Below are 12629 nucleotides of genomic sequence, written 5' to 3'. Positions count from 1 at the left end.
TAAGTATGACATCCTCATTTATTTTGCGTTAGGGGAAAAAAACAGACTGAGTGCTAACTGCTGCTTTGCATGCCTGAGCAAACCCCCCGCAGGTGCCACCTAATTATATCGAACTTTGAGCTTAAGCTGATGTGTAAACAACGAGACGACCTCATCTCTGCTTGTCCGGCACACTGGCGTCACTTTGATTGATGATGGATTTAATGAAAGCCACTTTATTTTTGCTGGAATCATTTTTTCACTGAGTGTTGCTCTAAGCTATAGGAGAGATAAAACTTGTTGAATTATGGAAATTGAGTTGTTTGGTGGTACTTAGTATCTACACTTAGTGGCTGTGTGGAGCAAAATAATACTGCAAGTTAAACACCACAGTTTATTATAGCCATAAAAAAAAGGTAGGTATAAAGCTGATGCTGCTCAATTTAGGTTTTATCTCAATTCTCTGCTGTTTTCCTCAAACTTGCTTTGAAGAACATGACAGACGCTGCTACTTTCAAAATCATACAGAAAAAACAATTTTTGCAAGAAAATGGTGATTAACAGTAGTTCCCAGAAAGTGGAAATCGCTTCAAATTGGTTTCTACCTGCCATGAAAAGCAGAACAGTAAAATATCTTGGTTTTGTGAGTGAAGCTGTTGCTGTGTGTCTGAGATAAAGGACTTGCCCAAAAAATGGCAACATGTTGGATTTCAGTGTGGTTTGATTGCAGGAAAAGTTCAAGGTTTCTTCAGGCTAATCATTCTTATGTGAAGAGTTTAAAATTGTCATACTTAAATGTTACAATGACTGATTATTTAACTAAATTTAACATAAAATCTAACCTTAGGTCTTTTAATTTTAATAAGCTTTTCAAAACAACGTGGCTCGATGTTATTGCTGTTCTCCTCCCCCTTGATAAATGATGAACTATTTGTTGTAAGAAAATTTGTAGATGCCAAAAGTGCCATTTATGAGAGTTCTGAGGTGAAGACCTCTGCTGACCCAAAAGAACACAAAAGCAGCCGTCTTTTGTAAAATTGTGAAACAGCCTTTCAAAAATTGAAACTTGTACACTGTTGGATTGGGTAATCAGATGTATTTGCATAGCAAATAATACTTAAATCAAATTTTTCTTACTACTTTTTCTTCCAGTGTGGGAGTCCTAATTCTTGTACCTGCAACAACTAGCAGGGAGAAAGTCTTTTAAAGTAGTTTGAACATTTTCTGCACCCAGAAAATGTTACAGTCCAGGTGTTTTCTGCACTATCCGGTGCATTTCTTTATGTTTTCTTTTATTTTACCTCTTCAATGTGAAAAATATTTGCTCAAAGAAAAGCAGAATCCAACCTATCTTGCATTCCTTTGTGTGATGTGGTTTGGAGCGTAGACGATGTCTGTGCCGCTGAATGTAAATAAAATGTTTGTTAGCTTTTCCATCCATGCATCATTTATCACAGGGCAATTGAATAAGCGGTGAGTTACGATTCCTTTCAGGGAGGCAACATAATATTCTGCAGTGATGATTGCAGTTAAGCTGGGAGGGTTTTTTTTTTTTCATTTTAGAACAGGGTTGTGTGACTGAAGCCAGGATAGGAGAGCAGAGTAGTCAAAATAATCAAATAGAGTGCAGATATATTGTTGTTCCATCCATAAAGTTCTACTTATTTTACTCACAAAACATCAGAAAAAGTTTGAAAGTATGTTTTAAATACTTTTAGAAATGGTGCGTTGCAGTACATTGAAATATGAATAAAAAGTTTAGATTTCAAGTTGCTGTTAACTTTGATTATGTTTATGTAACATGTAATTTTTTGTTTTGTTTTTGGTTTGCCGAGGTGACATACTTATATTGTCTCTGGTTCCAGAGAGGTTTAACACAGTTGGAGCCCACATGCTGTGGCTCTCACAGCTTTGCAGTCCGTTCCTTGTGAGTGAGGTTTACTTCAGTCGTATCCACGCTCAAGTTCTCCCTGTTGCTTCTTCAACTGTTTTTACCAAGTTTTGTTTTGTTTTTTTTCTTCTAAACTTCCCTCTAATATGCTTGTGCACTGTGAGCTTCTTTAGCAGTGGCCTGTCTTTTGTCTATCCCTTCTTGTGAGGAAAACAAGAAGTAATAGAACAGCCATTGACCAGACAGTCGATGGACGCCGTCATTGACCAGACAGTCGATGGACGCCGTCATTGACTGTCTGCTGAGTCAGATGTCTTCCTTCTGATTGATTGATGTTGGTCATAACATTTCTGTTTTAAATAGTCCTTTTTATGGGGCGTGCTGTGGTGGCGTAGGGGATAGCGCAACCCACATTTGGAGGCCTTTAGCCCTCGAGGCGGCCGTCGCGGGTTCGATTCCTGGACCCGCCGACATTTGCCACATGCCTTCCCTCCTCTCCTTCCCCCCTTCCTGTCAGCCTACTGTCATATAAGGGACACTAGAGCACACAAAAGACCCCCTGGTGGGGTGGGGGGATAATATATTCCTTTTTATTGCCCTCGTCTAATATTCAAATTGCTGACAACCTGCATTTTGAGTTTTGTACAGAATTAAGTCATCAACATCAGAACTAACAAGAAGACACACTTGAAACTTGTCACTTGATGTATGAAATGCCATGTTAGACTTTTTTGCCTTTTTAACAGAATCTTTAAATTACATTACCTTTTCTGTAATATTCTCATTTATTAATATGCACTTGTAGAGAAATCACTGTGCATTAGGAGAAAACAGACTCTCTGGAGAAGGCCAGCAGATGGTAGTATTTTCTCTCCTTTGTTGCCAAATACTAACCACATAAATCAGCCACTTTCTGTCATAGAGCCACTTTCTGTGTCTGGTTTTCCTTTTCTGTCTGCTTCATGCAGGTGGACTTAAAGTTAAGTCAGCTGTTTTAATGAAACCTGTTTCAGCAGACACATTCTGACTCACCTCAGACATTTTTTTTTCCCCAAATATGCACTTTTTTTTTATATTTCATTTTTAAATGTGTTTGTTTGCTCTTACTTTGAGCTTCCTTTTTAAATGATCTGACAAAAACATTGTGTTCTCAATTGTTGTGAGTTGTGCATGATTGATTTTCAGAACGGTCTGTTTGTTCAAATGCAATTGCCATGCTCACTTTCATCTTTTTGTTCCCCGTTTTCTGCTTCCTCAGTCCTTTCTGCAGCCACAGAAGCACACCATTTACTTGATTTATTAATATTGCTAAACAGCACAGTAGTCAATGGTGGTATTATAATCTTGTGACACTTTCTGGGCTCCCTTTTATATTTCAGGAGCTGCAGTTGAAGTTAATTTAAGCACTTCCATAGAGAAGTTCGTGCAGAACGCCTCTTGCCGCTGCCCTCCCTTCACGGCTCCCTCGCTCCAATCCACTCCCTCTCATCTTCCCTCCCCTTTACATCGCAGAGAGGCAGGGTGTTCGCGTGGAGGAGCAGCAGAAAGCCATAAACTGTCAGAAAGGAGCCAGATTTTCCTCTGTCCTGCTTTTACGCAGCTGCCACTTCTCTCATTTGAGGGGGAAGACGTGGACATTTAGGGTCATCTATTCTAAGTTTTAACCGACTTCTTTGTGAGTTTATGATTCTTCTCATCTGGCTCTTAACCGGAAGGGAGTGGGCTCGGCTTAACCTGACCCCAGACTGGATTTAGGGAGCGGAGGGGTAGTGGGAGGGTGCTGGGACTCGCCCGGCCGGTGCTCGCAGGCTGGGGTAGCGCTGGAGTGGGTGCAGGGGAACTGGAGTGCAGGACCGGGTGGGAGTGCTGGTCCTGGTCCTGGTCCTGGTCCTGGTCCTGGCGACGGCTCGGAAGGGGAAGAGGCCGGCTCAGGCTCCGGGTTTGGGTCGGGGTATGGTGGCAAAGAGTGGGCGGAGGGTGGAGCGATGCTGAGCGCCATCTGGGAGACAGAAGGACTGCAGACGGTGGGCATTGTGGTGCTAGTGTTCGCCTCCATCAAGCTCCTGCACATCCTGGGGCTCATCAGCTTCTCAGAGGGTAAGACTCAGAGGGCGAGAACAAGGGACTTAAGGAGAAAGATAGAAATGAATGTAAACACTGCCACCCTGGATTCTTGTGTGTTTCTTTAAGTTATAGGGCTTGTTTGTTTTTTTAAATCCTCAAAAAATATGCCAGATTTATAAGAAGCAAATCAACTTTTATTTTAATATTAAAACAGAAAATGTGTCAAAAATCCTGCTTGCTTTGAGCCTTAAAACCTTGAGGTTTTAAGTTAATCCTGTAGATTCAAACTCTTGAGAATATCCTAATTTTTAGCCTTTTTTGAAAAACACTTTGCAAACTTTTCAAAACCAGCTTTCTGGAGAACTTCTCAATAAACACGTTATAGCTTCATCTAATTAGAATAATACATCAAATGCTGCAGCAGCTTTATTCTGAAAGCAGATAAGTAAACAGAAATATGTGAAGCAGGAAAAGGACAAAGCTTTTGTGACCCGAGCTGAGAGACGTGTTTTTATGGAGCTATTTCAAACGGAAAGACATTTCATGGAAGCTCTTTTTATATGCTTCATTAAACAGATGCGAGTTGCTTTCCCAACATATAGACTTCTGCAGGGAGCTCACGCATGATATGAAGCCTCCCTCCCTGCTTCTGTTTCGCCTGTTGATGCGATCTGTGCATTTGGGACACACGCATGTCCCAAAGTCTCATTTCTTTCAGAAAGTCCCTGAAATCATGGAGCTTGGCAAGCAGACGGTTCAGGAATTGGTGTCTGCATGCGTTTCCAATCATGTCATCTGGAGAAAGAAAACCGGCTGCGGAATAGAAAGGGAGAGAGTGAAAGATGAGGAATGGGATTTAAAACGAGGCTGAAATGATTTTTCACTGTGAGGTGAATAGTTTTGAGTGTGACATCACAGATCTGTTTGATAACAATGGTCTTAAGGTGATTTAATAGTAAGTGTGATAAAAATCAAGCCAACATTGCTTAAAAATATAATCTTACTTCTATGTTTCTGAGACTGGAAGTATTTCAGTGGCATGAAAATGGGACTTCGATGATATATAAATTTCTTCAAATGGTTCTTGTATGTATATTTAAAGTGGGATTTTATTTTATTGTAGGTAATTTTCTGTTTAAAGAATTTACAAAAAAAATCATTTCTGGTCATTTTGTTTTATTTTTTTTTATTAAAAGATAAAAGACTTTACCATTTTGTTCAAACTTATCTACTCCTTAAAGAAAATTTAAGTTTCAGCATTTATTATATGTTAATAATACCCAGATTACATTAGTTTGATAGAAACTGTGGTGCCAGCTATTTTGTAAAAACAATATCTTAACACAGTATTGCTCTCCATTAAATGCACTTATTAAAATTAAAATAACACACCATCTTCATTTTTACAGCTCATACATCTTTAGTAAAAAAATTAATTTATTTTGACTGTTTACTTATTTCTATCAGTAGTTGTGTCAGTAACTATGATAACTAAATATCACGTGATACCACACATATATATATAAATATCACACACACACATATATATATGTATATCACACATATATATATTGTAGATGATATGAATGAAGTTGCAGTGACTAATCTTCTGGAGAACATATTTTAATTATCAAGTCCTGATCTGATTTTAAATATTGAGATATATTCAGTTTGTCAAATTGTTGACTACATCCTCATCCTCATGTTGTTGAATTTTTCACATAGGTTTTATATTTTATGTAATGACGGGATTGATCTGTCAACATTGATGTAAAATATATTAAAATAGAAAATGTTAGTTCACTGTGACGCATTTATTGCCACCAGTAACAAATGCAACTCTGTTACTTCTTGACTTAGTTTGCAGACATTTGAACTTTGCTGATCATTTACACATGCTCAGTTTTTCTTTACAGCACTACACACCTGAAGATTCTTGATTTATCTTTTATGGTCTCACTTAAGTGTTTGAAGCATAGCCAGTATTTTGCAGTCAGTGTTCCACATTTCTGAAGAAAATTGTTTTAGCAAAACTGACTGTTTTCTGAGCCTGAACTCCCCGTTAAAGTTGCAACACAGCATCTTAGTGGAATTTAAGCTTGAACTTTGACTAGGACACAGAAAAACCTCTGGGGGCTGTACCTTGTTGGACTTGTTGGTCTGATCTGGAGCTTCATCCTGCTTCATAACTAAAATACTTCTGACCAGAAGGTCAAGAAGACATTGTGCTGCAGGATTTTCTGGTGGAGAGCAGAATTCATACTTTCATCAGTTACAACTGCAGTTAGTTTTAAACACAATTGTTTATGTTCTTCATTTATCCATCTAGCCAAGATTTGTGGCAACCATTACCTCGTGTCGTACCTCAGAGTTTTAATACCTTTTGGTTGTTTTTTTATTCAATCCCCTATGGACACAGTTACATTGAAAATGCATGCTCTGCTTGGCATTAACACCGAGCGATGTGTGCACAGCTGGACAGTGCCCAGTACGATTACGTCTCTCCACTCCCGGCCACCTGAGCAGCTCCATTGGGACGTCTGGGAGGATGAAGATAGTACTTGAAAAGACTCAGCGGAGTAAATGTTTTGGGGGCTTCACAGCTGGGCTTCAGGTTTGAAATGGTAACAGCACAGAGGCAGCAAGCTGAGAAGCATGTCCCCCATGTGTTTTAAATTGCTCAGATTACTGTATAGCGTCAGTCGCCTGCTAAATGAAACTGTACGCTTTGTAAAAACTGAGTCAGAGCAGATAAGCACATTGAAATTCCAGCAAGTATTTTCCTCTGTTCCTCTGCTGCAAAGGAAGTTTATCATCAGCCTTTCCCTTTCACTGACATGCTTTTATTTTCTCAGAACCTCAACAAGGTCGTTGCATCAGACTCTGCACTCACCAAAGCGTTCAACTGTAAATATAGGCAGCAGAAGAGTTTATGCTCCTGCTGTCTGCCTTACGAATGGTGTTAAAAAGTAATTGCAGCTTGGTTTTTCTTAACTTGGTGTGGAAAATGATATATGAAGGTTTTTTTTTAGTTTGTTTAGTTGTTTTTTTTTTTACAGTCTACCATTTATTTAATTTTTCTAACATTTTTAGAGACAGTCTATCCCGTTTGTGTTTGAGTGGGTGAGACGTGGAGATCGACGAGGCAACCAAGCCCAGTAAATTGCCGTTTTATCTGTGTGCTGGTATTAGCATGAACACATGTTCAGAGGTAGATAGTAACACAATGTACCTCTGGGAGTAGTTTTACTGAGTTGTACTTTTCATTTAACTTGAGTAAAATTTCTGGATACTCACTGAGTAAAGAGCAAACATGTTTTAAACCAATATTCACATGTCACTTTGTGACACAATAAACACCATATACATTGTCACAAGGAATACTATAACCTACATATACCTGCATTCATGCTACAAATCTACTGTAAGTATTAGAATGGATGGCTACTTTTTATGTTTACTCAAGTCAGAGAAGGAGGACATGAAAATAACCCGAAGAAAAAAATAAAAGACAAACTGTCAACACAGTTTTTGAATCCATGTTATCTTTGCCTTTTGGGTACGGATGATGAAAATTGTCATTCAGGACTTGCAATAGAGTTTCTATGACCAGAAATTTTTTTTCCATTTACGATTTACTTTTTAAGCATTCAGTCTAGTTTAAAAGCCTAAAGACTAACTTTTTAATGCGACGAGACTGAATGGTCTTTTTTGCTGCTGTTTGCTGGTATTTATCAGCAGGTCTGATGTGAATGTTGCAGATGATCAGATCTTCCTGATAGTACGCCCTGTGGTTGCTCTTCGCTTTGTCTCAAACACAGTAACCCACTGTGATCGTCACGCTGTTCATGTTCAGTTTAATATTGTTAAAAGTAAGCAGTGTGTGATAGATTTAAGACCCACCACAATAAAACATCATAGACTTGTTTTTTTCATTTTGTTAAGTGCAGCTGCTGCATTTTTATGCGATCGTTTCGAGTCGAGCTTTAATCATTGTAGTTGAGTAAGCTGAGTTTGCTTTTAATATTTCAGCTGTTTGTATTCTCCATACATCCATCAAACCTAACTGAGGATGTTCAGCTTGGCAACACATCTTGCTTAACAAAAGACTTGAAAACAGGTAATTGAGTTTAAGATGGAGTTTGTTTTTTATTGTTGTTGTTGCAAGCAGCTCTCTCACAACCTGCAAATGTTCACCCACGAGCCAATCCGTTTAAGGACTTTTCGACAAGCTCGATTACCCTTAGGCTATTTTCCATGATGCCTATTTAGAGGAGCGACTTGACCTTTGTCTGAGCGTCCTGCCGGCAGGTCCCTCTGGAGTCTTTAGACATATGAAGGACATAGAAAGAAAAAAGCAAATTGAAAGGAAGAGACCTGTCAGTTCAGGTCAGGAAGAAGAAGACGAACATCATCATTGCAGCAATCAGTTTTGATTAAAACATCACTTATAATATATTCCGATAGGGGAGGAATTTGAGATGCATCAGAGCCAATTATCTAATGTGGAAGGTTGCAGAAGCCCGGGCTTGTCTTTAAAGATTTAGTTTTCATCCCAGTGACTACATAAGAAATATTAGAATTTCTTGAATAAGTTGCTTCAGCAAGTGGGCTTATGACAATGGGTTCTTCATATAGTGCATGGTCCCTATGAATACATGTTGTTTTTCTATATGCCATTGCATTTAAAGCACAATCTGGAAATCTTAAACATGAGAATGGTTTTGAAGTTTAAGTTGGGCTTAATTCATACATCGTGCAGCAGGCGTAGATGAAGAGGTTTGTGGTCTTAAAGGTGTTGCTGAAAGAGAAACCAGTCAAACCTTTCACCACCTTAGAATGGATCTGTTGTTTAGCTTCTATCAAGTCTCCACAACCAGGATCATCATTTAAGACGCCCATTGTGTTAATTATGTGGCGATATGAATAACCTTGTTGCTACATAAATCAAGCAAGAATATTCTCCACATTAAACCAAGGACATGGGTTCTCATGCATAATGCAGTAATAATTGGCCTACCTTACTGCTGATTATGATCTGTGTTTTTGTCTAGATTGGCCGATATTTTACAGCCCACACTCTTTTACTGTAACAGCGTGAACTAAGAAATGTCATGAAATCTAACATGAAAAAAGTGGATGGATATTAACTTATTCATCTGATGTAATTAAAGTTTTATCAGCAAATAAAAATGCTAATTTTCTATTTTGGGCAAGTTCTACTTCTCTGTAAAGAACAGATAACCATAAAAAAAGAGAGCAGTAGTATTGGCTGGTGTTATAGAGCATAAATCAGGCTGTCACCTCGCACATTTTCTTCACAACAGTAGTGACAATTTAAAAGCCTCACTGTCAAACACGTAATAAAGGACAATTCACCATCAAGGCATTTTAGTTTTGCTTTTTTTGAGATTTTTGAGTTAAAATTTTCCACATGGAAGCTGCGTTGTGCCACTCTGAATGTAATTTGTGTCTTTTGATAGAAAATCGACATGATGTTCTGAAGGACATTTTTTGGGATCTCATCACTGTTCTGTCCTGTCAAAGTAAAATGCACTTAAGTGAGTGGAAAGGTTTATTCTCAGCTTCTGGAACAATGCTGACACACTTGAAAGTAAATCAGACAGAATGTCTCTTTCTTTATAAAACAGTTTTGTATCGAAAGCACTAAACTCAAGTTGGATAAAGCATCTTCCAGCAATGTCCTCTCTTTCAGTCTTGGAAATAATTGTGTAAGGGGGAAAGAACCTTCCCCACTGTACCTGCTGAAAGGTTTTTCAGCGACAGACTATTACTGAAGCACTTCAACGTGACACATTATTGCAATTAAAATCATAGACTGTTCTTTTCTCTGAGTTACCAAGAAATACTTCCACTCTCTGATGGTGTGTCATTATGGCCAGCATAAGTGTCCACGTTTTCTCATAAGGAACCTTTAAGCCTTGTCTCCAGACCATTCTTCAGTAAAGTTAGTCTCACACATCTGAGAATAAACGATTGCTTTTTTCTCTTAATGCCTGCCATAAGCCTTAAAAATGTCATTTTGAAAGTTCCCTTTCCAAATTTGTGTGCTCAGAAGAATGCAACGATTTATCAGTGCTTTGAAGACCAAAAACTATTACTACAACTGTACAACTTAACAGTTAGTCAAAAGAAAAATTGCTGTGATATTTTATACAAAAGGTTGAACGTCAATGTCTTCAGTAGAAAAAAGAATGAAACAGCAACAGAAGACCTCCAGCTGTCTATTTTCTATACTCACTTATCTTTGCAGGATTGGTCCCTGTCTTTAGTGGTGGAAAGTGAAGTGCTAACCATATTCCCAGTTTTGAAAAATTTTGAGATTTTTTTTTTTTTCTTAATCATAATTTTCCAGGACTGAAAAAGTAATTTTTCTCCTTAGCTCTTACCACTTACCACATTTTAATTAAAATATATTTTTAGCCAACTGTCTGACATTAATTCATTTCTCGGTCAGTTTGGATTCCAAAATCTATTTATCTTTGCCACAACAATGGGTGAGAGACTTTTTCTGCAAAATCTTTAATTTTTGGAGTATTTAAATTTCCTCAGTGTTTGACTGAACTGTTTTGTAAAATTGTCTTTTAAGTTGTAAAACTTAGGTCAATCATTTTATATATCTTTCTACACGTTTCTCATTCTCATTATATTTTGCTGTAATTTTTGCCCATTCCTGCTGGTGTAAATGTTAAGCTGCTCACATTCACATTTTCAGTTTTTTTTTTTAATGGCAGTGTGATTAAAACTTTTTAATGGCCACTAGAAAACACTGACTTTGCCATCCATAAACCACTTTACAACTGCTTTTGACTTTAAGGTCATAAATCAGTCCTTGGGGTCATAAATCATTTAAGCACTAGCTTTAACTTCATGGGGGATTTTCTGAAATTTTTCCAATTATTTCCACACAATTTTTTTGCTCATCATGTTGTGAAATGCTCCAATATTTCTTGCATCAAAACATCCACATAACATGGTGCTGTCAGTTCGGAAAATGTTCCAAGGCATCCAAAATGTAGTGATGGCCAAACACCTGAATTGTGTTTCAAAAACATAGATTTTAATACTTGATTTCAATTGCATTTGCAAACTGGCTTTTTATGCTGCTGTTGCATTACTAGCTTATTCCTCTCTACCTGGCTTTTCAGCTTGTATATTTGTTTCACTGTGGATAAAGACACTTATATTCAACCATCATTCATTGATTTTGTTTTGTGGTTGACACACACGTTGTACCAAAACACATTAATCTCTGTGGACACAGAACCAGGAAACAAGTGGTGGTAATTGCCTCTTTCCAATGTACCCACATTGTAAGTTATAAAATTTGCCTTTCATCTTTTTCATTTCTTTTGATCTGCCAGTCAGATGAATAACCATTTTATTCTCAGAGTTGTTTATATTAAATAAAAGCAGTGATATATTGCTTTACCAGACTTAGGTCTCTGAGGATTATTTGTTTAGGGTTTGGGGTTTTTTTTGGCCCACCAAATGGGAATAAATAGCATATCTGTATCCTCCTCCTCCTTGGGTTGTGTGATTTATCTGATCTTGAAAACAGGCTTTATTATGCAGCTCCTCTCTGTGCTCAAATTACTTTTCTCATATCACCATGAATGAATGTTCTGCTCCAAAAAGCCAAAGTGTTGTGTCTGCTGTTGTCTTCTTTGGTGTTCTGGATGTTTGGCTCTTATTTATCTCACAGTGCAAGAAAGTATTTTGCACAGCGATAGAGGAATTTATTACATTTCAGGACAGTCTGTCACTGCAACGAAGCCTGCTGTTTTATCTTCTGACTGTAAGCAGATCAGAAGAATCCAGCTTTGCCACAATGCTTCACCTATACTCATATTTTCAAACACCCCGCATTAAATTAGACAGATTTGTACTGGGCTGATGCATTCTATGACATAGTTTTGCATTACTGGCAAAACTCATAAAGGATAAAACAAGCTGATGGTTTAAATTCTGAACAGAAAACACTTTAATTGTCACATTATTTCCATCTTTCTGGTTCACCTACAAGTGTGAGCAGGATTTACGTAATCATTACATTTCCCCCTCATTATGTCTAATGCCTGAAGCCGAGGGATCATCAGAGGCTTTATGTGAACAAAAAGGCAATACAGGCTCCACGAAAAAAATCCGTCCTGCTTTAACGCTCATCATTGAGATCCTTTGTGCCTGTAGCACCTGTGAAACATCAGACCTTCAGGTCACTTTGATATCTCAGAGACAATTCTGTCAGTGCAGGTTCCCAGACTCATCAGCTCTCTCTGGTTGAATTTCATCTAATTGCAAGTTGCCAAGTGTTTGTCACATTTTCTTGTTTTGGTTTTTTTCTTTTGTTTTACTAAAACAGAAAACAGCATTTTGAGTAAATTCTGATTTTTGCTGTGCTCCTGTCTGAAGGCTGTTGGTGATTCAGTTATAATTAATTGTACCAGATGGTTTTGCCTCTGCATTTGTGCATCTCGTCATTGGACAACATGGCTTCCTGCGGAAGCTATTGCTAATGCCGAGCTGACCTTTACAGAGACGGTGGAGTCTAAATTAAAAATCGAAACTCTATTGACGACTGCTTCATTAGCTTCAACCCTAAATATCTTGCAATCAGATAATTTTATTATATTCTGTTGTTCTGATTTAATGTGAAACATGTCGGACCAAACCA

The 12629-nt window shown here is 37.9% G+C and overlaps 1 protein-coding gene across 8 annotated transcripts in view; it reads left to right on the top strand.

Moving 5' to 3' along the window:
- Positions 1–12629, top strand: part of kcnip4a (potassium voltage-gated channel interacting protein 4a) — a 138206-nt gene that overhangs the window by 103307 nt on the left and 22270 nt on the right. The window contains exon 1 of one of the 8 annotated variants that reach the window (XM_044096779.1): positions 3432–3967. The exons of the other annotated variants lie outside the window; for them this stretch is intronic. Coding sequence (XP_043952714.1) covers positions 3856–3967 — 112 coding nt within the window. The 5' untranslated portion in view covers positions 3432–3855. Of the gene's footprint in view, positions 1–3431; positions 3968–12629 lie in introns of those variants that run through there. 8 annotated transcript variants of the gene reach the window in all.

The sequence above is a fragment of the Gambusia affinis genome, linkage group LG18 (assembly GCF_019740435.1).
Source record: "Gambusia affinis linkage group LG18, SWU_Gaff_1.0, whole genome shotgun sequence".
In the NCBI taxonomy this organism is placed as follows: Eukaryota; Metazoa; Chordata; class Actinopteri; order Cyprinodontiformes; family Poeciliidae; genus Gambusia; species Gambusia affinis.
This window is presented reverse-complemented; position numbering and strand designations above follow the sequence as displayed.